The sequence below is a fragment of the Radiomyces spectabilis genome (assembly GCF_025331425.1).
Source record: "Radiomyces spectabilis strain NRRL 2753 chromosome Unknown BYT42scaffold_14, whole genome shotgun sequence".
NCBI lineage: Eukaryota > Fungi > Mucoromycota > Mucoromycetes > Mucorales > Radiomycetaceae > Radiomyces > Radiomyces spectabilis.
This window is the reverse complement of record NW_026251939.1, coordinates 429,393-453,174: the sequence shown is the minus strand read 5'-3', so window position 1 is coordinate 453,174 and position 23,782 is coordinate 429,393. Positions and strand designations below refer to the sequence as shown.

Sequence of the window (23,782 nt, the reverse complement as noted above, 5' to 3'; positions counted from 1 at the left end):
GGAATACATGGCAGAAGATTCCGACTAGACTATTATCTATCCTTCTTTCTGTACATTCACTATCATGTCAGCGCCAATCATTCTTGGCTGGGTAACTTTCCACGTGGATTTGTCACACATAACCCGCTTTTTAAAGTTTCCAGCTTTTTTGTGTTTTTAAAAATTGCAACCCCCATGTGATGATGGTTGGCAACGACAGAATTATAATCGAAGCATTGTCCTCTTTTATGGTATCACGATAGCCAGTGACTAGCGGCAACAGGCAATGACTGGTCCAGGTAATGGTCACACTGCCGTGTTCCCTGTTATTGCAGACCCATTGCAGTATCGTACGATCCTTTTTGTGTACATTATTGAAGGGATCATTTTTTAAGAGTATTCTTGAGGGCGAGTTGTTGTGAATTACTCAACTAACATCGCTGTGCTCAAGAATCACCACCTTGTCGCACAATTTCTGCTACTTCCAGCATGTCTCTTGTAGAATGACTTTTTTTCTCAGCACACATGGAATCACTTATCACCCTCTACAGCAACTTGTCTCTTCGTTTGCGATGAGACATCTCAATAAATGGCTGAAGTAAAAGAAGACTCTTATTGTATGCTCAATTCCTGTAGACCAGACGCTGTTCTAAAAGAGTTCGTGGAGAAACGGCCATTGAATACGAAGTCTCGGTGCGTACATTGGCATGTTCGCACGGTTCAAAGTAATCATTCTAACATAAATCTGATTCAATATGATAATATCAGATGTAACGACGGTTATGGATGACTGAAAAAAAAGTAGGAAATGAAGACAACGACAAATCAAAATATTTTAATCTTCTTCTCTATAATGAGAACAACCACGATCAGCACAGCTGACGAACACGGGTATCTATTTTTGTGGGAAAAAATAATCTATAATTTGATTGGAACTGCTTTCTTATCGTGTTGTCCAAGGTCACCCAGATCCCACTTGAAAACATTGCTCAAATTAGCCTCTGATCAAATGTTTATGAAAAAAACAACAGATTTATGAATACTTACGTTATCTTCAATGGTGCGCAGCAACGAATAGTGGTTGTATCGCTTATTGTCTTTCCGCTTGGAGGATGAGCGATGGAAATCGGGGCCGAACAATACTGTATAAACTTTGTTGTCATCGCTACCTCCATCGTCTTCATCAAAGGTGGCAACAAACATGGTGTTTTTGCTGAAAGCAGGATTATTGATGCGCTTCTGCAAAAACTTTTTAAACCATCGAGAAGCATAACTCATACTCGAATCATGGGCATCATTCATCAACTAGAAACGACAAAACAAATCAGCCAATCAGCGTCGGTGGTCAATGACCTCTTTTGTGTTACTTACGTCCGGTGTGTAGAACGCAAATTGAGGCACAGCATTGTTCGCGATATCTTTATCCAATTGCTTGCTATTGACGATCTTGGCACATCGCTTTTTGTTGCCCGAGATATTGGTGAAAGACATGAAAGGGTTATGTTTGCGTGCATAGTTTTTGATGTCGGTTTCCTTATTGCAATGCCCAGGATAGTCTTCTTGGTAGGTTGTCCACGAGATGTCCTTCTTCTCCAACAGATCGACAATCGTCTTTCGCTTGATATTAGACTCATCATCCTCATTGGTACCATCGGTTGAACCACTGATCATGGCGATCTATCAGCAGCCACAAAAAAAAAAGAGTTTTAATGGGACATTCTGTAGATTCTTGAAAAGCTTGTCTTGCTTACATAGTTGGGTTGCGACGGATGAGTTGTTGCAAGGTAGTTGGTCAGAGTGACACCGTTGTAGCGATCAGCGAGCGAGGACATGAATTTGTCTTTGGCGGCTGTTTTATAATCTTGATTTTCAAAAACCACAATAAACACTCTGTCGAAATGTTTCCCAGGAACAACGTCGGATGCAGCATGGGTGCCAGTCAATAGCATCATTATGCTTAGGAAGATCGTCAACGAGGAAGCCCAGAAACAGGAAATCATATTGATGAAAATGAGTTTTTGAGTACTAATAGCCTGCTATGAGTAAAGTACTGAACAGAGTCTGCCAGACGTTGTCCTTTTATACTTTGTGAACAATGACATTGGCGCAGGTACCCGGATTTGCTGTAGACCCTTGGATATAATGGATACAATGAAGCTTAAGGAGCTTTGAAAAAATAAATTGGACTGGTTACACGGCGATGGGTTGCTAAATTAGTTGCCACTGGATTAGACAACATTGCCAGGTTGGCAGTGACGGAGTTTTACGAGCGACTTGCCAAAAAGAGTGAATAAGGACATATTTCCCGGATGCCACTTCTGTCAAATTTACCTTATTTGATTCGTAATTTGATCCGAGGTCATATCATTCTACAACGGGGCGGGATCGGGCACCACCGTAAATGTCCACAATTAATTACATTCACTGCATGCATTTGATTCCAGTAATGATGATACTAGCTAAAGAAGGAAACATCATAATTATCGCCAGATTGACGCCCAGTATCCGTTCCTGAATCCTTGCTGCATAATACGGTATTCACAGTCCGGTAACCTGGCTGCACGGTCAATCAAGCAAACAAAAAGACACAAAGAAAGAATATAATGATGCACTATTCTTCACGACATATTATATTTCTGCAATTCTTGGAAGATTTGATCTAGTCGCATTTTCCGAAATTTTTTACCTTGAATGGTAATTTTTTTTCTGCAAAGGAGTTAATTTTCCTTCCTGAATGGGTCTCGGTCCCAGGCCCTTCCTATTTATCAACGATTTTCAGACACAGATAACTTTGTGCTTCAAGGCGAGAACCTGGCTTTGACAGAGCAGAAGCGATTTGCAACGGAAGACAAAGAAAAATGTACTAGTCTACAATGTCCTGCTGTGATGTTAAAGACAGATGAAATGTTTTTTACTAGGACATAAAGCACTGTACAACGAAGCGTTTTTGGGTGCTTCAGGGGGGGATATACGTTAATAAAATGTGGCAAAATGATACAGTCGCGCATCTAAACGGTATGACAAATAAGTAAAAGGGTCAAATCTACAGAGCAACCATTGATAAAAAAAATGAATCGATTCAAAAGGGATATCTAGTTTATGCAGCACCAGCAGCAACACCTAGTATATTTCTTCGTTGTTCTTGCCAGCCCACGGCTTGTGCACTACATCCACGTGGCCAACGTACGTTCTTTCCGTAGATTGCTTGCATTTCCTGCATGAACTCGCTAAAATAGTTCCATTGATTTTTCGCCTTTTGCGATTTCTCGAAACCGCCGCCAGGCCAGACCATTTTTGAGTGATCTTTGTGAATCATAAACACATGGTGCAGCACCATGAATCGATAGCCTTCAGCATTGAGTTGAAGTGCGTGTGATTGTTTATCACCGCCCTGGTTGCGAAATCGGACATCGTAAAGTGGTGAAGCTTTGGGAACAATGTAATACGGCTCCCACTGAGATTCAAAGCATACTTCGTATCCTGTGGTTGATTGTTTCATTGGTGAAGCCAACGCAATTTCTTTCGCCAAGGTAGGACCGTGGCCGGCCCCGGGATCCGTAATATAAGCTATATTCTGATCGACCAGCGAACGCAAATCGTTTATGGTGCGAGGGAATGGCAGATGACGGTATGATTCACGGATAGCATAACATGGCACGACAAGCGCAGTTTTCGAATCCATGGTCGGTAACAACTTTCTCACGTAGTTGTACAGATTTTCCGATGGTAAAAAGTCGGCGTCGAAAACAAAGATAAAACCGGTAGACGCCGCCGAAATGGCAAGGTTGCGCAAATGATTGATAGGGTACCGTAGTCGATCAAGGTTCGTAAAGTCGGGTTTGAGAAGTGTAAAACTAACACGAGAAAAAAGATCCCTATTTTCGACATTGGAGAAAAACGACTGTAACGTATCGATATCTTCCGGCTCCGTCAGGTAGCTAAGGTTAATGAGTTCATCGAAAGGATCAGTTTTTGGATCATGCGGACCTTTTGACTGCTTACTTACATTGCAATAGAGATAGGCCCTTCCCAAATCTTAATAACTTCCGCGAATACTGATAATCGATTAACAGAAAATTGAGATATTAAAGTGATATCGTCGGCGACAGACGATGGAATAGCGTGCGATATCACGGTTTCTTGATCTGTGGCAAAATCAGTGGCGCAAAAAGGACAAGTACAGAAAATAAAAGGTTTAATCCATTGTCACGAAAACGTCAGGTATCATCCAAATCGTTACCAGATGGTGTGTGTTTGAACTGGGACGCCAAAGCATAGATATCCGCTCGAAGATCCATTTCGATCAGGTTGCGGCACTGTTTTCCACCCAGACAATCCACTTGGTTTACCACCGTCATCCACTCCACATCATCCATCGCTAAACGAGGATCTTCGCTTTGCACCTTTATTCGTAAATCGCAACCGACATCGACATCAATCGTAGCAACATCACGATACAGGTTTTGTTCCGCCAACTCGGACCACGTGTAATGGCCTGGTGTCCATGTTGAACACTTTTGTGCAGGGTTACAAAGTCGGGCTTTACACAGTGAAAGCTCTGTGTTATATGTAGGCTGGTCACGCAATTGTCGATAAGATGCAGTGGAAGAAACCGAGCTTCGTAGTAGCATGCACACTAAGATAACACCGGCAAGGAGTAATATAATCCGCGGTGCGCGATCTAGTCGCGCTAGTTGTAGTCGGTCTGTAATGTGATTAGCGTGAAACGACTGACGGTAATGCTTTCGTTTCGTATATATGGGAGTCTTGTCCACCCCATTCCGGGATGGGCTGCCAAATAGCATATTTGAACAAGTGAAACTGCGTTTAAGAACCGAATCGTCGAGTGGAAAAACGACGGAATACAATCAGTGACCGCAAAACAAACTGTGCTTCAACTTGACGCTGATCCCGCTGATCTTCCATATTTTCGCGAATAATCACAAATCTCGTTGCCATGGTTTGCAAGGGCAGTTCTCGATAAACTATAGTTTGTCAGAGCGTGGTTATAATCATGTCTGCATCACCTGATATTACGAAACAAGCATACATGGAGCCGTACAGCCTTGCTACAAGCTGTGTCATAGGGTCATAAAAACGAATTTCTTTCATTGCCATCATTTATCGGTTGTCATGGAGATCTGATTTATGGCATCGAATGAAAACAATTCATGCCAAGTTTCCATGGTAATAGTCTGTATATGCCATTGTAACATCTGTTGGCAGTTCTGAATAAATATCCTCACTCTCAATCTAAAAACTGCTTGTTGGTATAATTTATGAACCTATTTTCTCGATTTGCTCGGTTATCTAATTAAATTAACAAAAACGCCATTGGAAATAAGACATCCGCGATTAATGGTTTACTCGGATTACTCACGATCGGAAGCAGACTTGAATAGATACGTTATCAGCTGCCGACTTGGGAAAAGTGCCATCAAAAATTTGTGTCCAATTGCGCATATGACCTATTGCCAATGGAAATATTGCACAATTGTAGAGTACAGGTAAACACTGCAGATTGGATTTGAGCACTGTGAAAAGCTTTTCAGTCATTTCCCGTTGCTGATGATGATGTACTTCACATAGATTGCTCTTGAGCACAGAGATAAAATGTATAGAGGTATCGGCAAATTTTCTGGGACAAATGAAACCACTGTTGCATCATTGCAGCGTCGTCGGTCAGTACGCGGTCTTTGAATGACTCTGGAAATCCCCCCCCCCATTATAAAATGTCGATAATTTGCACATCAGTGACTTGTCCCCATACCCTACTATTGATAACTGATAACTATGGATCCCGGAAAACCAAAACTCGAGAATTTGAACAAGGTTCCCAACTTGGTAAACGAAGATCCGAGCATGAGCACTCCAGAAAATACATCTTTCACCGACTCTCCGTGGAGCGATGTATCGTCTTCGTTGACAAAAGAAGACCAAGTTCGACCTATTGATCCAGCCATCAATGACGAGACATCCAACCCAATTAAAAAGGCCCAAGGGGATGTGGAAGATCCATCGCTAAGTAACTGGGACGCCGGAACCGGATATCAAGATACTGTTCATAAATAACATAAATAACATTTTCTCCTTCTCTTTCCTGTTTTCTCACATACAACCAACCACGTTGCCAACCGTTGTCGTTTTTGTTCTGGGGTTTCACGTGCATTAAATCCAACATGTATCCATGAAAATATAGTATGTACAAGTGCCTGTGTGCATAGCGTTATTGTGCAGGGAATGACCCTTTTGAGATGCAAAACTGTGGGGAGACGGGCATACTGCCTTTTGAAGGCACAAAGAATGAATCGAGAAATTCTATTGAATGTGCAGGATGCATCACTCTACAAAACAATGGGCAAACCAATTAATATATCCTTGCCTCCGTTTGGCATACACAGTTATCTAGCGTCACGATTGCCCTAAATTGGTTCCCAACCACCACGGTCATGATGCATTCACCAAACCCAGAAAATAAACAGTTCTTGATCACTTTTTGTACTAAACAAGTCAGCAGGATAGCGAATGAATGTCATTTTCACAGCCGGTGGGACCTTCTTCTTTCAATTGATTTCTCCTTTCTTCTTTTTTTGGTTAGCTATGATTACACGAAAAAAGGTTAATGGGTATACTGTACATGACGACGAAGAGAAAAAGATGAGGGAAGAAAAGGAGAAGTGAAAAGTAGACGAGGTCTAGCGAAAAAATATATGGTAACTGATGCAAGGGATATGAAGAAAACAGTATCTTTTTCTAGCGTTTGCGTGAAGCCAGGGTGGCGGAGGTATGATGATGGCGTTGCCCGCTACTGTCAAGACCGTCGTGACAGACCAGGATGGATTTTACCCAGGGTTCGTTGAGAACGTCTTGGGCGGATATTCGCGTCTCAGGGTGAGGATCAAGCATTTTGTAGATGAGTTGTTTGGCATTCATGGGAAACTTTTTGAAAAGCTCAAAAGTTCGACTGGGATACACGCGGACATAGGTGGCATAGGCAGTGTCGGATTTCTTGGCTTTATGCCAGGCGAGTCCACCGAGCCAGATACAATAGAGCACCACACCTGCAGACCATACATCAGCGGCCGCACCCGAATATTCCTTTTGTTCAAAAGCTTCCGGCGCAATGTAAGGTTCAGAGCCAACGAGACCGCGACTTTTATGACCTTGAGATTCCCATGGAAAACGAAACACATCAGACACGCCAAAATCAGTGATTTTCACTTGACCATCTTGGGTTAACAATAAATTCTCAGGTTTGATATCTCGATGAGCGACTCCGACCGAGTGAAGGTAAGCCAGACCCTGCATTATTTGCTTGAAACAGCAAGCCTTTTCGCGCTCCGTCATGCGTTCAGACATAATACATGAAAACAGATCACCGCCAGGACACTGAAAAGCGATAGAAAAAGAAATAAAAAAAAAAGAGAGAGCAAAAAGATTACTAAACGAACGGGCATATAAACGCAGTTAGGGGGGAGACACCTACGTATTCCATGACCGTGCAGTAACGTTTACGGTCATCTAAAACTAGATCAATAGTTTCAATGACATTGCCATGGTGAAATGTGGATGAAATACAAAACTCGCTTGTGAGTTTCTTCATGTATTCTTTTTCGGATTCGGACTTTTGACGTTTGCGAAATTGTTTTATCGCATAAAGTTTCTCGCTTCGACCGTCGTCGCCCAGTTTCCGGACCACCATGACCACCGCGGTCGTGCCTTCGCCTAAGCGACGATAACATTCACCGTATTCTTTGAGACTGGCAGTATCGGCACGGTGGCGACGGGGCAGTGAGGAAGCGGATTCAGATGAAAGGGTTTGTGGTGTGACGGGAGTTGCCGTTGAGGATTTGATGGGTGAAGGGGGCCTAAAATCGGTGTCGACCGGTGCCGGTGCTTGTGCTGGTGGCGATGACTGTTTTAGCGGGCGTCTAGAGAACCAGTTTTTTTTCCGTATACTGTTTTTCTGACTGGACTGACTACTATCCAGGGTGGACGTGGGACTGATATAGGCAGAATCTACCATACTGCTTGAATATGAGTTGGTGGTGGATGAGGAGAAGCGTCGATTAGCGGAAGCTCCACGTGTAAGAAGACTGGATGGAGGGGTTGATGTAATGTTTGTGCAGTAGTGAGGGTTATTAATAGATGCGTTGGTGGTGGAGGCGCTGGCAAGTTGATGAGCAACGTCTTTGATGATGGCTTGACTGGCGTTCTTATGAGGGAGCCAAATATCGACGGAGGATAGGAGAGGATGATGAGCCATGATGAATTATAAAGACATGTGTAAGTTGGAGAAAGAAGCAGAAATAAAAAAAATAAAAAAAAAAATAAAAAGAGGGAGAGAAATAGGATAATATAGATATCGCTTCACCGGTGCGTACAAATGTAGGAATGTCGACGGGATATGAATACAAGGAAGTGCAATTTAGTACAAAAAGTGTTATATTGAGGTGTTTTCTTTTCCCTTGCCCTCTTTCTTTTTTTTCGCGCTTTTTTATGTGTTGCGTGTTTTAACCTGGGGATCCGAGTTTTTTGTCAGCCCCTGGACAGACGTATTTTTTTTTTTTTTTCACTCCCAACCCCTCGTTATCTTTACCGAACCTTTTTATACACGTCTCCCTTTTAAGTTTCAAAATAAAAAAAAAAAATTATAAAAAAAAAATTGGTGGGCGCACCTAATCTTGGAAAAAATGCCTCACCTCGAATAGCAAGTGGCTTGACCTTCCGTCCAATGGCACAAACGACGCGGTCACCACGCTCCGGGCATTTTGAAACTACGCCTTTTTCGTCGCGCAGTCAAAATCACACGAAATTAGAGCGCCGGACGAAGCAGCATGCCACCCACTTTATTGCCAATAGACTTTTTCATCGAATCGCACATGATCGTATTTCTATGACACATAACCAAGTGATCAGCATGCTTGAGGATGAAGATGATGACGACGACCATGTTTATTGATGGCTTGTTCGTGACAAAACAATATCCGGGTTTACCTGTTGGGGGTTTACAGAAATGGCAGAAACCCATACCGGGATTCGGTCGTCCAGGATTTCTTGTCACCGATCACCATCCTGATAGTGATTCAGAAATCTTTTTTTACTCTTTCTGGGTATGGCGCGCAAATTAAAAAAAAAAAAATAATGTCCAACCTCGAGCACTGGCTCCCTGAAAAGAAGAAGGATGGACTATGGGTTTCGAAAATAAAACCACATTTTCGGTCGATAACTCAGAACACAAGTCATTGTAAACATGGCCCGAACTCGCTATCCCTTGCTCATCAACGTGGCTGTGAAGGGAAAATAGGACACATTTTGGCGACAGGCCTTGCTGTGGGAAATTATTCAACTTGGCTTGGCAAATTGAGTTGCTGAAAATCCAAGCGGAGAGCACAGGTGACAAATATCTGTTATGTATTTCACAGCCTACACAAAAAGTTCACTTTGCATCCATCTACATCGTTTTTGTCAATTCAGGACGTCATTCGATATTGCACTTCTATCACATTTGTAAGTTTCTCTAGATATCTCACATGTTAAACCTTTTAGACACACGGATGCATGATACTCCACTGCTGTTCATAGTTACATCACCTTGCTGGGCAACGACTGTCATTCTTGAATGGAGAAAATCAAGTGGAAGCCAAAAAGAGTCTTGGTTTTGTGCAACATAAATAAAAGGTACAATGACGGCGCAGTATCCTTGATTGAAGAAAACCTTAAACAAGCCAATGTAACATCCTCGGTAGTGGCTTGTTAGTTTCCAGAAAGTGGAAGTTGTGCATTTCTCTAATTCGATGTCGTGCAAACATTCTCTTGGCCAAATGATGTCATTTGAAACATGAACCCAAATCGTACTCACTTTTTCTCTTGCCCTGCACGGGCACCAAGTAGTCTCCTTTTTTTCCTTTTTTTTCGATTGCTCGAAAACTGCCGCTTCTATCTTTGATGAATTTAAAACACATTTTCTCCCTTTTTTATTATTGCCAAACATATGCTGTGGATAATATAGAGTTGCGTCAGTGGATCTCATTGCTGATAAAGGACCATTCGTCAGCGGGGTCATAAGTTCTCGCAGACAATCCTTGATCAATCCTGTTCGTCCTTAATATCTTATATATTATGGTTAACAAATTCATGTTGAAAAACAATCTATTCTTTGATTCATACAACCCACAGGTGGAAAAAGTTACTCACGACGGTCTCACGCAATAAATGATACGGACACGATTCCCCTTCATGGAAGAAAAATGATTTTTATCGTTTTATCTTTTTGAAATGATGCATGATAATGACATTGTCATATATCCAGTCTTCAAAATGAAAGAAAAAGCAACACCTTCGGCATTGTACGTACCGTAATCACGTACCGTATTCAAGTGCAGAAGGAAAAAGGGTGGCATTCATTATTCTCTTAGACTACAAATATATATCGATGACAATCGTACCCATTGTATTGGTGTCATTGTAGTTCTACAGCATTGACTAGGTAAGTATGTAGGCCTCAAGACTTGCTTAAATAATATCCAACGTTCTTATGGTGAGAGAGGGACTCCTTAATGTTGTCATTACATTGCTGGCTTTCCAAAAACTAACGCGATTTACCTTTACACATTTGAGTTCAAACGGACGTGATGATAAACATATACATTCATTTTCTCAAATACACTTGAAGATGTCCACGACTTCATGAATCGAGTCGTTCTCTTTTACCACTCAGTCCCTCTTTTGTATTAATAAGTTATTCTTTTCTTTGGCAGGATGCTCTCAATCTGCACTTAGGTAAATACCACACTGTCAATGTCGCTCCTTAATTTTGTGTTGCTCTAGCTCTGAGTTGTGATGCTATAACAATTGCAGATGATCCACATCATGACTGCGTTTCATGTCGATATGAAACCGAGTAATCATCAATAGGGCAAAGACTTTTCCAAAGGCCATCTCGACGAAGGCCTGCTTAAGCATCCAATCAAGGCGTTATCGGACCTTGAACTCTTTGATAACATCTACAGACTACAAAGGCTTTCCAAAATATTGGCAAAGTGCCGCTTCGGCATCTTGCTTCATTAGTTGTTTCCGGACATCCATATTCTGTCGACAATATAGATTAAAGCTCGCTCACGGTCTTTGGCGGGCGACTGTCGATTTCTACGCTTTTTATAAAAAGGTTTCGTCGTATATTGGAGGGCATATCTTTGGTACTGCACCATATGAGTTTCGATTTGTCGTGCAGCAACTGATGCAGTTGAGTCTTGTGCAACACTTTGACGGACCATGAAGCGCAAAGACATTCTAGTTACAACGACTACTATTTGTTGTCACTTGTGACTTTGCCATTGGCTCTTGACGACATCTGATTCTGATCAAGAATGAAATTTTCTTTTTGTTGCACTGGAGTACTCTTTTTCAAGTGCCGCGCACGGGAAAAGTGGATCGATTTTTGAAAGGGAAGCATTGGACGTGCACGAGCTGTGAATCTTTTATTCTCGGAGTTGGTTCCTTGGAGAAAAAAAAATTTAGAGGTTTTCAAGAAACGCTCTCCGACTCAATGTGTATCATTCACTGCAACTTGCCAACAGGGTTTGTCATGCGACACCAAGGTTTAATAACAATATACATAACAATAGAGTATCAGCTGGAAAAAAGGAGACATCCTTCTACAATCCCTGTTCAAGCGTAGTGGATGTGTCAATACTATATCATCATTGTCGTTATTGTTTGAGGCAAACCACTGAATTTATGCTCAGGGTTGCATCATGTTCGGGAAAAGTAAATTGATAACGCTTAGAAGAAATCAGGATGTGACTCGCTTCCAAAAATTTTTGAGAAATTTTTTTCTCTGATTGGATCATGGGTTCATGACCGAGAGGGTACATTTTTGAAACGCACGTTGGCAGCTTCATTAAAAAAAGACCGCCGTTTGCACTACCGGCTTTCTTTATTACTCTCCCTTGCACTTTCTTCTCCCCACTTTATATACCTTTTCTTTATTTATTATTGTTGCGCTGTCGATCATGGTCTCTTTGAAGTGGTCATGGCTATTATTTTTTGTATGGAATGGAATCGTGAAAGCTCAAGAGCTCGCTCCCGACAGTGAGGAAGGAGCCGAGTGCTCGGCTGAACAGATTCAGGATTATAATATGCCATTACGTATCGGCGCGATTTTCATTATCCTCGCTACGAGCGCTATTGGTGTCTTTGCACCCATGATACTTCATCGTATCAGCCCTTACAGCAAAGGATCGATCCGCGATTGGGTTTTGACGTTTGGACGATTTTTCGGTACGGGTGTCATTCTTGCCACAGCGTTTGTTCATATGCTTCCCGAGGCTTTGGAAAATTTCGAGAGTCCCTGTTTGAGCGCCGGATGGAAATCGTATTCAGCATTTGCCGGTGTATTCTGCATGCTCGCATCGTTTGCCTTGCAACTTTTGGAGTTAGCCGCCATCGCCAATGTCGAACGAGTTCGAGCTAAAAAAGCGTTAGCGAGTCCGCAAATGGACCTTGAAAAAGCCAGCTATGCCTCCGTCGCTTCCGAATCCTCCTTGTCTACCGCTGCAGCCGCCAACGTCGAAGAGACTCCACAACATGTCGGCCATGTGCATAGCGCCGGGCTCTTGGAGGGAGATCAATCAATTAAAAACATCGGTACCCTTGTTCTTGAACTGGGTATCGTCATGCATTCTATCATCATCGGCATCACTTTATCCAACACAGGCCAAGAGGAATTTGTTACGCTTCTTATCGCCATTGTGTTTCATCAGGTAAATTATAAATCAACAAGTCATGTTACAATGTCAGCAAAAACTCAATTTACCAATAATTCTCGCAGTTTTTCGAAGGCGTCGCATTGGGAACAAGGGTCAACGACATGCATGCGTGCAACTGGAAAAAACCTTTCATTATGGGAACTGTTTTCACCATTATGACTCCTCTTGGTGCAGCCATCGGTATTGGTATCCATTCATCCTTCAACCCTAATTCCTCTTCGTCCATTCTCGCCAGTGCAATTCTTGATTCCTTATCTGCCGGTATTTTGTTGTACAATGGCTATGTTTCACTTATGAGCCTTGAAATCAACCAAAACGAGGCTTTCCGACGCTCTTCTTTGGGACGCAAAGCCATTAGTTTCCTGGCTATGTATGCAGGTGCAGGCCTTATGGCCCTTCTTGGCAAATGGGCGTAAATGGCTGATTTGCGTATCTCATCTCCCTTTCATATTTCATCACCTCATCCTCTTAGTATCATTTTTGTTACCTATCACCTATCATTTGTACATATAACTTACGCATTCAATAACATACCGTGAGCAAAATCAAATACTAGGCTCGAAATCACCAACTTAAATAACTAACCCGAAAAGCATAACCGTTTCCATGCGTTCTAATCTAGGCATGCTCTTTTACATGCGCTGCCTTTGCTTACAGATGATCAGTCTAGGTCATCCGATAAATAACAAGATCGATGCATCAAGAGTCAGCCGAGAAATCTGATCCACCATAGCTTCGGTTTCCCGTTTACAACTTCGAATTGTTGATCCCAAGAGTAGATCCGGCGCTAGTGATGTGCGAGAATACTTTACATAAGGGCCGGACCACCCTTTCGATAGTATTTGGGCAGAATCCCATTAACAACACGGTTAAAGCGAACAAAGCCGAAACAGCGCAAATACGCCTACAGTTGCTTCATGAATCATGTTTCTCATATCCAAACAGAGAAATCTGTCACACTCAGGGCAATGCTGATTCGCGCCTACAATATGTTTCGAATGTCTTTAAAGTCGAATAACCGTATTACGGAAGTACCAGCGATAGTTTGAAAAGTAAGCCAACTCCGTTTCTTGAAAGAATTGGCTGCGAAATCTCGAAACGGCTAAAAATACTTTTTATGGTAATAATACGAATCGCGTTGAGATCCCCAAGTTATACAAGATTCAGAGACTTTCTCTTTACCTGCTCATAAAGTCTTATCTCCTCAATGGCCAATACATGGGTATGCAAGTCATACATCACATTGAATTTACCCCAAGTCTTATTTAGTTATAGAAAGACATCCTCTCCTGCACTGCACCGTCGTGTATTCAAGATGACGTGCTACCGATGCAAAGAGCGGCTCCTTTTCATCATACTAAGTCCTATGGAATATCAACGATGTTGACCACATACAGTGTGCTGCCGTGACGGGAAGAGTTTTGGAACGGTGGGCGGGCCGACTTGGTTCATACGCGATGCGTTAAAGGAAATAAAAAAAATGAGCCAATACATTCGTCAATGCATATACATATTTTGAGATCCATCAGATGTAGCAATCTCACCGATCAGTACTTCCACAGAAATGTAACGCCCCTCACGGGGCGCACATGGAAGAAGTCCGTCATTGTAATATTGACTGTTTGTAAACATATATCCCACTTTTCATAGAATGTTCGAGATAACTGCATGCTCCTTTAGCTTCATTAGCTCCACTGTTGATTTGAAACACAGCAGATTAGGAGCTCAGCATTGATTTGGACCAATATATGTTCCCATTATCTGACGATAAGGGTTAGCTCATATGCTCTATGATATTTGAGGTTGACAAGGGTTACCTACAAGACAGTGCGTATTATACGGAAAAACTGCATATTATATTTGTGTCCCCATGCACGCAATATCATGAGAGGTATACCGTCACATAGTCTAATAACATTGATATATACCAACGGTGCATAAGCCTCTGAGAATCGGCAATTTTCCTGACACATCCACCTGAGCTACAACGCTTTATATCGCATCTCTGTCTCGAAATACACCTTGACTTGCAGAAGATCGGATACAAAATAGTACGTGATGAGTCACTCTGCTTCTGTGACGTTTTTCAGTAGCTATGTCGTTGGCGGGAATCAATATTACAGCCGTCAAGCAACTGGATCAGAAACTGTTCAAAATGCAGAACAACTGAAATCACTCTAGCGTGTAACCGGTTTATATATATAACAAGCCGTACACCCGCTGTGCAATGGATGCCACCTGCTACTGGACGTCGCCCTCTTGCATTGAGCGACATTCGTCAGACAAAAGCCTAACGCAATACGGCATAACCTGGGCGAGACTCTTGATGGAACTTTGGTATATTAATGTCAATACTCTGGCATACCGTACAGTCATGATTTCCAAACATGTGTGCAGCAGCACTTATTGACCCCCTCAGTCCCGTCCCGCCCAAGCTTATGATAGACCTAGAATGATGTGTGGGAATGTTGGGTATTTAAAAAATGAGTTAGTAAGCTCTTTGATTGATTCAAATTTTCATCAAGATATTTTACCTTTGTTATTTGAGTTTGCAATAGCCATTGATCGCTTGACATGGCTTGGATTATATGACATTGAAAAATTTTTGAATCAGTATACGTTCATTATACATCATAGCAAAGGAAAAGAAATTGGACTTGCCTTTGAACCAAATGGTGTACTGGAAAAAAAAAGATGATACGGACCGCCAGGTAAGCTTCTTCTTCGATGCGGAAAATAAAATTGCTTCCAGGGACAGTTAAGCGATGGATCGGTGGTGTCAGCTTGAGCAGGCAAAAAATCGTGGCCAGAAGTGTCGGTAATTTCGAGCTGGATTCCAGATATCGAGAGTCCCCCGAATAAAAGAAAAAAAAAACAAATAAAGTACATGATGATAAAAAACCAATGGTCGCGTCAGTAAAAACCTCCTAAAAAACCCTGTGGGAAAAAAAGAGAAAAAGACTGCGAAAAGAATATGTACATGAAAGACAAAATACAAACTATGAACTACAAAATACAATAATCGGGAAGACATCTCGAATACCGTATGATGAGAAGCAATCCAAAGGAGAGGAACATGAAGAGAACACGTAAGCGTTTTTCTGATTAAAAAGAGAGCCACACCACCAACGATGGCCTTTGACGTCATCCGGTTTCGCCAGATGGATGGATGGATGGATGGATGGCGAGAGAAAGTCAATTTGTAGTATCCAGAACTTGTCAGGCGAAAAGAAAACGGAAACCGGAAGCTGGAAGAAGGATGGAAGTAAAGGAGAGGTAAGTCTGTTTTGCCGGAGCAAAATCGATGGTAGACCACTCGACGCTTACCTTTTTGAGGATGGTGGTCGATTTAACCAAGTCAGATACACGGGATAAGAATGGTCTGGATGATGGATGCGGATGGGATCTTAATACAATGATAGTGAGGGTTTATCAAGCAAACAGAAAGAGAGAGAGAAAATCAAAAGAAAAAAGATAAGATTGAAGACAAAAATATATGGTTTTCCATGGATGAAACAATAGTCACCCCACTGATGCATGAATTCATAGATCGAAGCGCGTCTGCTTGTGTATTATTCGATTCATTGAAAAATAAAAGAGAATGAAAGGACATATACAGTATAACTGACAAATAAAAACAAAATTGAATGATGCTACAGAAGAACGCCAGTCGTATCATCAACCACTTTTCTTCAAAAAGAGCTCTACTCACATCTTTATTCGAAAGACGACGATACTCTGTTTAACCACAACTGGCGCAAACGGCATCTTGCTGCTGATTGTTTCGCCTATTGTCGTGAAAGTGGGCAGCGAGGCATGGTTGAAAGATAAAAAAAAAAGGTTTAACAGGTCCTGATAACTTAGTGTAGATCATGTGATTTACAAAATCGCTAATTTCCCAAAGATTTTAATTATGTAGACTAGTAGCGCCTGTTGATCTTAAAGATCACAAAGTTATGCTCTTTCGGTCTGTAGTTTTTTGTTAATCTGAGGCTAGTGGGAATAGTAGCTGATTAAAGATGCGTTTGGAATGGGATGCTCCATTTGCAATATTCAGAACTCCGCACTCGAATTTGTGTATCCAAAGGTCTCGCTTGATGGTACTCTAATCTTTTGTCAATAAGATCAGGAAATCTCTCTCTGTCCGGAAGTTCGGCACACACATACGATCATAGTCATCAAGTGTTCTCGGCTTTTCCTCCGGATGTAGCACCAAAAGCAAATGAAGATGCGGTAAGCCTCGCTTCTGAAACTCGACCGTGTGTACATGGGTAACGTCTCTTTCCAAAACATGGTTCTTCTTTAGATCTTCCATCATGTTAAAAATTCGAGCGCAAAGGTCGGATCGATCAACAGCTGTCTATCAACCAATCATAAATATTTGTTTTTCAAAAATTACCCAATCAAAGCCGACAAATGTAGCAAAAACCTAATGTGACTGCCTTGTGACTGAAATTAGCGCGCATAACTCCCAAACATTTTAATAATGGTAGGTATTTATCAAGACCGTGGAGTCAAGGAAATATAAAGGACTGTAACGTGGTTTGGTGTATAAAACTCCTGTTACGGCAATGTTTACTATAGATGAAAGATCACAAAATCAATTGCATTGATTATTCTTTTCTGTAATGAGAAATGCCATCATATATGTAGCAAGCAACGGAAAGTATGGTCTAGGTGTACAGCAACAGCACATGCGCAAATACAAAATTTTCATTGGCTATAGTGGATTAAACAAAGGTACATATTTACGAGGAAAAGATTTTTTCTCCTGAACCTGCCCTCGGAGACGAATGGCCATCGGACAAAATCATGGCTTCGGTGTTGGGAGAAATAAGCCATGAGTGATTATAAAAGGCGGCTATAAATAACACAACGTCTCTGAGGATGGTTCCACAAATGAATCTAAACACATTGACATAGTAAACATTAAAAGACCCTTGTGATACGGCGACCAGGACAGAAGCGAATATGTAGAATGGGTTGATGCTGAGGAGAAGGCCGCTGACGAGAAATGGTATACGTTGAGCAATGTCGTGTCGACGAAAGAAAAAGGCCGTAAAGAATAGCAACACGAGCGCCCATGGTGTAAATAAAGTGGCTAAGCTCAGTTGAGCCACGACTTCGCTTCGGAAAGGATCAGGATTCGTGCGTTCTACGATGAGATTCGCTGTTGCAAGCCCACCTAATGCGCATGCAACAAGAATGGCTGTATATGGTTCGCGTTTACCGTGATTCGTTCTTGCTTGCTTATTTAGTAGCATCGAGTCAAAAAGTATCATCCATGCTAAAAGATTGGACAAGTAGCGCATCCACGAAGCGACGGCGTTGATTGTGAAATACGTGTTATCGAACGGTTTGTTGACCATGGCACACATCAATAACCCCTCGATAAGGGTCATTGTACAGGCACCAAAGGCGACCACTCGAGTTCGGAAAAACGGTACTTTTCTTGTTGCAATTGCTGTAGCGGCTGAAGCACCGACAGATAATAGGGTCGCAACCACACCTGCAGCAAGTGTAGACATATCTGCAAAATAAAAATAAGAGTAGAATAAGAATAAAAAAGGAAAAGAAAAAAGAGAATATCAGGATTGCAGCGTTTCCTGGTTCAAGGATTTATATTTATACTGTGGAGTTGTTCTCACGTGTCCTGAATTTATTACTTTCCGTTTTTCTCTGCGCAACAAAAAAAAAGGCCCAATGACACATGAAGCAATCGTCAACTCACTACACTAAAAATCGCGATTGATGAGAATCAAAATGGTTGCTTATTTAAATGATGGATTGATTGATAAATGCTTCATTAGGTACAACATCAATGGCACTGTGTTGATAGATCCATCAATCAAAAAGGAGAAACTAGTTGCTATTTACGCAGCTTCAATGGCAGACAGTACCGGAATAGATGATCAAGTCCCGCAAATTTGTTTAGTTCCGCCAGGGCTTGTACGAAGGATCAAACTCGACTCAGATCAGATCTCAGTTCTTTATTGATTTTAAATGCACTATTGAAACGCCAATTAAACGAGCGATCCCAAAATTGGCGTCTAGTGTGTACATGTTTTCGACTTTTTGATATCTATATGCGCAATGGCACATAACATTCAACAAAAGAAAACAGGACAATATGTGTAACAATAATATATGCCCGATAACCAGTTTTTGTTTATGTACCGAGGAACCAAAACAATCGTAAGAAACGTGTATTTCCTATGGCAACCATGAGTTGACAGCATAGTTTAAATTTCCAAATGGACTGAACTATAAAACTTCGGCTGCATGTTATGATGTAGCGACATGGAAGGATTCCAAATTTACGGACGTGCGCAGCAAAAAGAAAAAAATAATAATACCGGAACTCAGCTTGCGCAGCTAACCTCAAGCCATTCATCAAAACATCCCGCTGCTGGATTTGGAGAAATGGTAGCACCCGGCAAAACTGCAGAAAATGCATTCTAAAATCTCGGCATACGCAGAAAAAAATTAGCTCGAGTTTTGTTTTCTCTCCCATGTGTGCGGTTTGATGAAATTTACGACACCCGTTGCGCGTAGCTTTCAAGCACTATTCCTGGATAAATATATCATATCGAAAGTGTTTTTAACATTACAGTACAATCATGTTTATTTTACTTGCATGCATCTATCTTATCTTCCTCATGTATCATCAAGTCCATAATTCGTAGCAAGTATAACGTTGAAGTTTTTAGTATAGAGAACTTCAAGGGAAGTGACTCATATCTTTGTTAATTTCGTGTGAGAGGCTTCAGTATGGAGCATTATCGACGCAGCATTGAGATCGCCATCACCCTTACATATTACACATTTGCGCAACAAATTTAGCACCACGATTTCTTGCAACCGTTTCATCGTCCTTGTCATCATTATCATATGTATTATGTTGGGCATTCTGTTCAGACGGACGAACTTCAAGGATTTTTTTTAATAAAGGTAACAAACAGAACATAACATATCAACTCGTGTTCGAGCATATTATGCTATGCTGATAAAATGGTGATGATTTTAATAACGTAGATCAAATGGCGTTATTTTCGCCAAGATATTGCAGAACTGCTTATCTGCTGCAATGCAAACTTTGTTTTGCTTCGCTCTGTTATTTATCCAGCAGTGGCAAACGGCTTTGCAGTTGCATGCCGGTATTTGACACCGAGATGATCCGTCGTCTGGATCACAACCTTCAAATGACTTGAATAATATCAGTTATTTTTTTCATTGACGGCTTGATTTGTTGGACGGTTCCCTTGTGCTGCGATTGGCATGTCCTCTGTATTTTGTAGACGTTGATACAAGCACTAATACTGGACTTTTCAAGACAACCTAGCTGGAAATTGAAACAGCTATTTTCTATCTCGCATTGGACTCATTCTCAAGTAACATTCAATCATCCTTCCAGTACTTTTTCATTGATGTCTCCTTAATAGCAAACTCCATGGACGCAGTTGGCCAGAAAAACAGAATGATTTACATAGAAGAATTTCGCTTGAGCTTCCAAAACTGCGCCACCATCAGCAGGTGCTGTTAACCAAGCCAAAAAGGTACCAGTTCAGATATATCTATCACTGTTGGCCACCTCCATAGTAAGAAAGTTGCGGTCTAAAAGCGTACAGAAGGACGTGAACTGAAAAGCTGATACGACACATTGTCGGGAGTTATAATGTACCTTTTTAAGGTTACACCATCTTTCTGCCCTGACATGAAAAACGGAAAACACATACCAAAGATGGAAAGTAGCGCAATTTCGCATGACACAGTTTGTTTTCCGTACATAAATATATGATTTCAACTACATGCTAGATGCTTATGCAATGTGAGAAAGTAAGCCAGTCAATGGCTTTCGGTTGCTTCGTGTAGCTGCAGGGAAAATCTTTCGCTCGTAACACAATGTTATCTTTTTCCTTACATTGGTGGCTGCGTTCATATCTGCATTCTGTTACACCATTCCTGCTTCATCAATCTAAATACGACTTGCATCTTATTTTGTGTAACCCATTGACGTTATCCCAGATAACTTTGTACGCCTTTTTGATCAAAAAGACGGTGGGCAACAGCCACATGGATACATTCCACCCACCTAATCAAGAACAATGACATTCGTTACCTGAGCATCACGGTAGTGAGTGACTCTCATCAATTTGCGTACCGTTGTACGGGCACAACGAGATACGCTCTGTGTTGCACACGATTTTCTGACTTGATACACCAATGGTGCAAACCTCCATATGATTATAGCTTGAGTAAAAAAATTTTCAAGATACCATATAAAAAAAAGTCTAATGAATGATATGATGCGGATTTATTTTTGAACTTTGGCGAATGTGTCGGTGATATGCTTAGAGATTAAAGATAAACTATGACGGTATTGAGGTGTTTCGACGGGTACTGTGATATAGCCGTGCACAGCACCAACTATACGTACAGCCAAACAGTCGACACCTGCTGCTTGTAATTTACGTCCGAAAGCTTCGGCTTCATCACGTAAAATGTCTGCTTCAGCAGTAAGGATGAGGGTAGATGGGGTTCCTGCAAGTTCTTCCGAAGTGGCCAGAATAGGAGTAGCCAAGACGTTATTCATTTCAACAGGATGGGCAGAGTAATACTGCTCGCAAAAGTACTCTGCTTCCTTCTTTGAAAGATTATAATCGCCCTGACCAAAAATTTCAAAGGAAGGGAATTCTTCGTGAGAGGCAGCAAGTGCAGGATAAAGGAGCACTTGTGCTTTGATGGCATTAGGAACCAAACCACGCTGCTTCGCCATGACTGGATAAAACGGACACCAATGATTCAGTAAAATTGATTAAGATCGGTCATCATTTGGCCAATTATCCTCCAACCCATCCGCTTCTCTTAGCCCTGAATAACTTACTGCAAACACCGGCCGACATGTTGCCTCCTGCGGAATCGCCTGCAATAGCAATCTTGTTTGCATCGACCTTGATAGAGTCAGCATTAGCGAGCACCCACTTTACCGTTGCATAACATTGTTCCAAAGCCACGGGGAATTTCGCTTCGGGACTCAATGCGTAATCAACGAAAAGTACAGTAGCCTCCGTTTGTATCGCCAACTACAATCATTGCGATGAATATCATCTTCCAGGAAAGCAAGCAACCAACCATTTTCAAATTGTCTTGCTCCATGCTGTATTATACTTACTTCACGAATGATCTTTGCGTGTGTGTGCTTGTTACCAAAGACCCATCCTCCACCGTGGCTATGTAGCAATCAACATCAGTACAGATCAACGAACAGAATGCAGGAGTTACATACTTACAGGTAGATAATAACGGGTAAAATCTTATCTTGGGTGCCTTCAGGTCTAATCAGGTTAATGTTGACTTGTTGGTCGTCCATGGTGATCTGGCGGTCTTCTTCCAGAACGTTCGGTAAGGGTACCTTGGCCGTGAGGGCACGGTCATGCAAGAATGCACGAACCACTTGAGGTGGCATGGTCTCTAAAGGAGGCGCGACGGCCTTGCGGTTCTGATAGGCAGCGGCATATACAGGATGAATAGCAGGCTTGGTCATGGTATAAGGTATAATGGGGTGGAAACGAGATTTTCGGATACGGTTTAGCTCTGTCCTTTATAGATTATCCTCCAAGGCGGATCTTGAAATCGGGGAAAAATGCCCGGAATTCTTTCTCAGGAACTCCAAACTTTTCAGAACAAACTGTGTATGATCCTGGACCCTCCGCTGTCTATATCCAGAAAATACCGGACCTTGATTTTTCTTTCTAACTTTTTCATCGAAAATTTAATCAAAAAAGCTTAAAAAAAAAAAGATTGATGGTACAACTGCAACGTTCAAAGAAGCCTCCATTTATGTCAGCGCTTCTCTTTAACTCCATACCTCATTCCTACGGATAGATCGAAAAGCAACCTAAAAAAAAATCACTTAATTATAATTTCCAGCATCATTGTTGCGGGCCGGACGGTCAAGCGCTGGCAAGGATATAAACATTCGTCTCACGAACATTCCCTTGTAGTTCTGTTAGCTCTTAGCCCTGAAGTCATCGCTTTATAACTTCTTGCAAACAGCTAGCAGCTTCTTATCCTTCTCGGACGATCTGAAAGCTGTGTAGTCTTACTTTCTTCAGTGTATAATCAATGGTTTTAATCATAGTCGGATATACCAGACACGGTAAACAATTTAGCATCCACCGGTTGCCAGCTATTGGTAACAGTAGGACAAAGTCGTCACGTTAATAAAAACACTTGGTTCCGTGATGAGTATTGCCAGAAACTGTGCTGCAGGATTACTACAAAGATAAGCCATGTGCTAACCTTTTTTAACCAAGGTTCCGTGTGCGGTTCGGAGTACTACAGTACTTTACCCAATAGGAATCTGGTTAAATTATCTCCATCTATCAGATCATTTGGCCATCGTTTGAGGCGACCCTTTTACCCTCTTCCCATCATACTTATCCTGTACCTTGCTTCCTCGATATTATAGCATTCTACATAAAGCATTTAGGAGATTTTATTTCACTCAACTATGATGAAGGACTGTGGTCCGTTTTCCGCAATGTATGAACGAAACCTACACAGAGAAACTACGTTTCAAGCAAAGAAGTTCATGGAACTTTTTTTTTCTTTGTTGATGAAGCGCAAAAGGCAGACAGAAAATGCTTCTTATTTTAGTCATGGAGATTAATTTTAGAGGTAGAGAAAATGGGTTGCTTTAGTAGACCAGTGACATGGGAAGCTTAAATTATCTTTGAGCAGGATCGCTTATAATGCATGTCCAACCGAACTGTAGGCGGAGAGCAGCAACAGGGGGATTGCTGTAACGCAAAAAAAAAAACACAGTTCCACGAACGAGGCTGGAGGGTGCCGTGGTGATTGCACTTTCACGATTCATGTGAAAACCCAGTTACATAAACCTTTTTTCCTTAATTTGATGACGCGCCCACTTAAAAAGCCCACAACCAAAGAAACAATGAGTCTCTGATCCTTGCATTATCAACCAATGTGTACACAGAATTACTTTATTTTTATTCTTTTGGGGGGGTTGG

At 41.6% G+C, this 23,782-nt stretch overlaps 7 protein-coding genes across 7 annotated transcripts; 1 reads left to right on the top strand and 6 right to left on the bottom strand.

The window, feature by feature from the left end:
• Nucleotides 1-753: 753 nt before the first annotated feature.
• Nucleotides 754-2,018, bottom strand: BYT42DRAFT_585920 (phosphoesterase family-domain-containing protein). Its single transcript, XM_051570022.1, has 4 exons — nt 1,731-2,018; nt 1,351-1,656; nt 1,027-1,284; nt 754-954 (listed from the first exon to the last, which is right to left on the bottom strand). Exons 1-4 carry the CDS (start codon nt 1,977-1,979, stop codon nt 898-900), a joined length of 870 nt encoding a protein of 289 aa, XP_051419378.1. The 5' UTR covers nt 1,980-2,018; the 3' UTR covers nt 754-897.
• A 1,058-nt stretch (nt 2,019-3,076) lies between these two features.
• On the bottom strand, nt 3,077-4,784 carry BYT42DRAFT_617788 (glycosyl-transferase for dystroglycan-domain-containing protein; the record flags this gene model as incomplete). Its single annotated transcript, XM_051572211.1, has 3 exons — nt 3,077-3,917; nt 3,986-4,124; nt 4,220-4,784. 3 exons carry the CDS (start codon nt 4,782-4,784, stop codon nt 3,077-3,079), a joined length of 1,545 nt encoding a protein of 514 aa, XP_051419377.1.
• Nucleotides 4,785-6,732: 1,948 nt separating this feature from the next.
• BYT42DRAFT_504136 (kinase-like domain-containing protein) lies at nt 6,733-8,005 on the bottom strand (the record flags this gene model as incomplete). The annotated part of the gene is made up of 2 exons (XM_051564953.1): nt 6,733-7,368; nt 7,466-8,005. 2 exons carry the CDS (start codon nt 8,003-8,005, stop codon nt 6,733-6,735), a joined length of 1,176 nt encoding a protein of 391 aa, XP_051419376.1.
• Nucleotides 8,006-9,437: 1,432 nt separating this feature from the next.
• On the bottom strand, nt 9,438-10,276 carry BYT42DRAFT_123894 (uncharacterized protein). Its single transcript, XM_051562159.1, has one exon. It carries the CDS (start codon nt 10,043-10,045, stop codon nt 9,509-9,511), a length of 537 nt encoding a protein of 178 aa, XP_051419375.1. The 5' UTR covers nt 10,046-10,276; the 3' UTR covers nt 9,438-9,508.
• A 1,597-nt stretch (nt 10,277-11,873) lies between these two features.
• BYT42DRAFT_585907 (Zinc/iron permease) lies at nt 11,874-13,326 on the top strand. The gene is made up of 2 exons (XM_051570021.1): nt 11,874-12,743; nt 12,812-13,326. Exons 1-2 carry the CDS (start codon nt 11,994-11,996, stop codon nt 13,163-13,165), a joined length of 1,104 nt encoding a protein of 367 aa, XP_051419374.1. The 5' UTR covers nt 11,874-11,993; the 3' UTR covers nt 13,166-13,326.
• A 3,786-nt stretch (nt 13,327-17,112) lies between these two features.
• On the bottom strand, nt 17,113-18,706 carry BYT42DRAFT_585887 (uncharacterized protein). The gene has a single exon (XM_051570020.1). The coding sequence runs from the start codon at nt 18,275-18,277 to the stop codon at nt 17,498-17,500; it is 780 nt and encodes a 259-aa protein (XP_051419373.1). The 5' UTR covers nt 18,278-18,706; the 3' UTR covers nt 17,113-17,497.
• A 2,339-nt stretch (nt 18,707-21,045) lies between these two features.
• Nucleotides 21,046-22,306, bottom strand: BYT42DRAFT_648418 (4-hydroxyacetophenone monooxygenase). Its single transcript, XM_051572736.1, has 4 exons — nt 22,040-22,306; nt 21,922-21,979; nt 21,634-21,832; nt 21,046-21,527 (listed from the first exon to the last, which is right to left on the bottom strand). Exons 1-4 carry the CDS (start codon nt 22,291-22,293, stop codon nt 21,064-21,066), a joined length of 975 nt encoding a protein of 324 aa, XP_051419372.1. The 5' UTR covers nt 22,294-22,306; the 3' UTR covers nt 21,046-21,063.
• Nucleotides 22,307-23,782: the final 1,476 nt, after the last annotated feature.

Excerpts from the sequence above, each read along its gene's own strand:
- BYT42DRAFT_585920 (XM_051570022.1), bottom strand. The coding sequence starts at position 1,979 with ATGATTTCCTGTTTCTGGGCTTCCTCGTTGACGATCTTCCTAAGCATA. Across the intron at positions 1,285-1,350 it reads TTGCGTTCTACACACCGGAC|TTGATGAATGATGCCCATGA; the intron begins GTAAGTAACACA and ends TGTCGTTTCTAG. Across the intron at positions 955-1,026 it reads TGCGCACCATTGAAGATAAC|TGGGATCTGGGTGACCTTGG; the intron begins GTAAGTATTCAT and ends AATGTTTTCAAG.
- BYT42DRAFT_123894 (XM_051562159.1), bottom strand. The coding sequence starts at position 10,045 with ATGACCCCGCTGACGAATGGTCCTTTATCAGCAATGAGATCCACTGAC.
- BYT42DRAFT_585907 (XM_051570021.1), top strand. The coding sequence starts at position 11,994 with ATGGTCTCTTTGAAGTGGTCATGGCTATTATTTTTTGTATGGAATGGA. Across the intron at positions 12,744-12,811 it reads TCGCCATTGTGTTTCATCAG|TTTTTCGAAGGCGTCGCATT; the intron begins GTAAATTATAAA and ends TAATTCTCGCAG.
- BYT42DRAFT_585887 (XM_051570020.1), bottom strand. The coding sequence starts at position 18,277 with ATGTCTACACTTGCTGCAGGTGTGGTTGCGACCCTATTATCTGTCGGT.
- BYT42DRAFT_648418 (XM_051572736.1), bottom strand. The coding sequence starts at position 22,293 with ATGACCAAGCCTGCTATTCATCCTGTATATGCCGCTGCCTATCAGAAC. Across the intron at positions 21,833-21,921 it reads ACGCAAAGATCATTCGTGAA|TTGGCGATACAAACGGAGGC; the intron begins GTAAGTATAATA and ends CAATGATTGTAG. Across the intron at positions 21,528-21,633 it reads CATGTCGGCCGGTGTTTGCA|TCATGGCGAAGCAGCGTGGT; the intron begins GTAAGTTATTCA and ends CGTTTTATCCAG.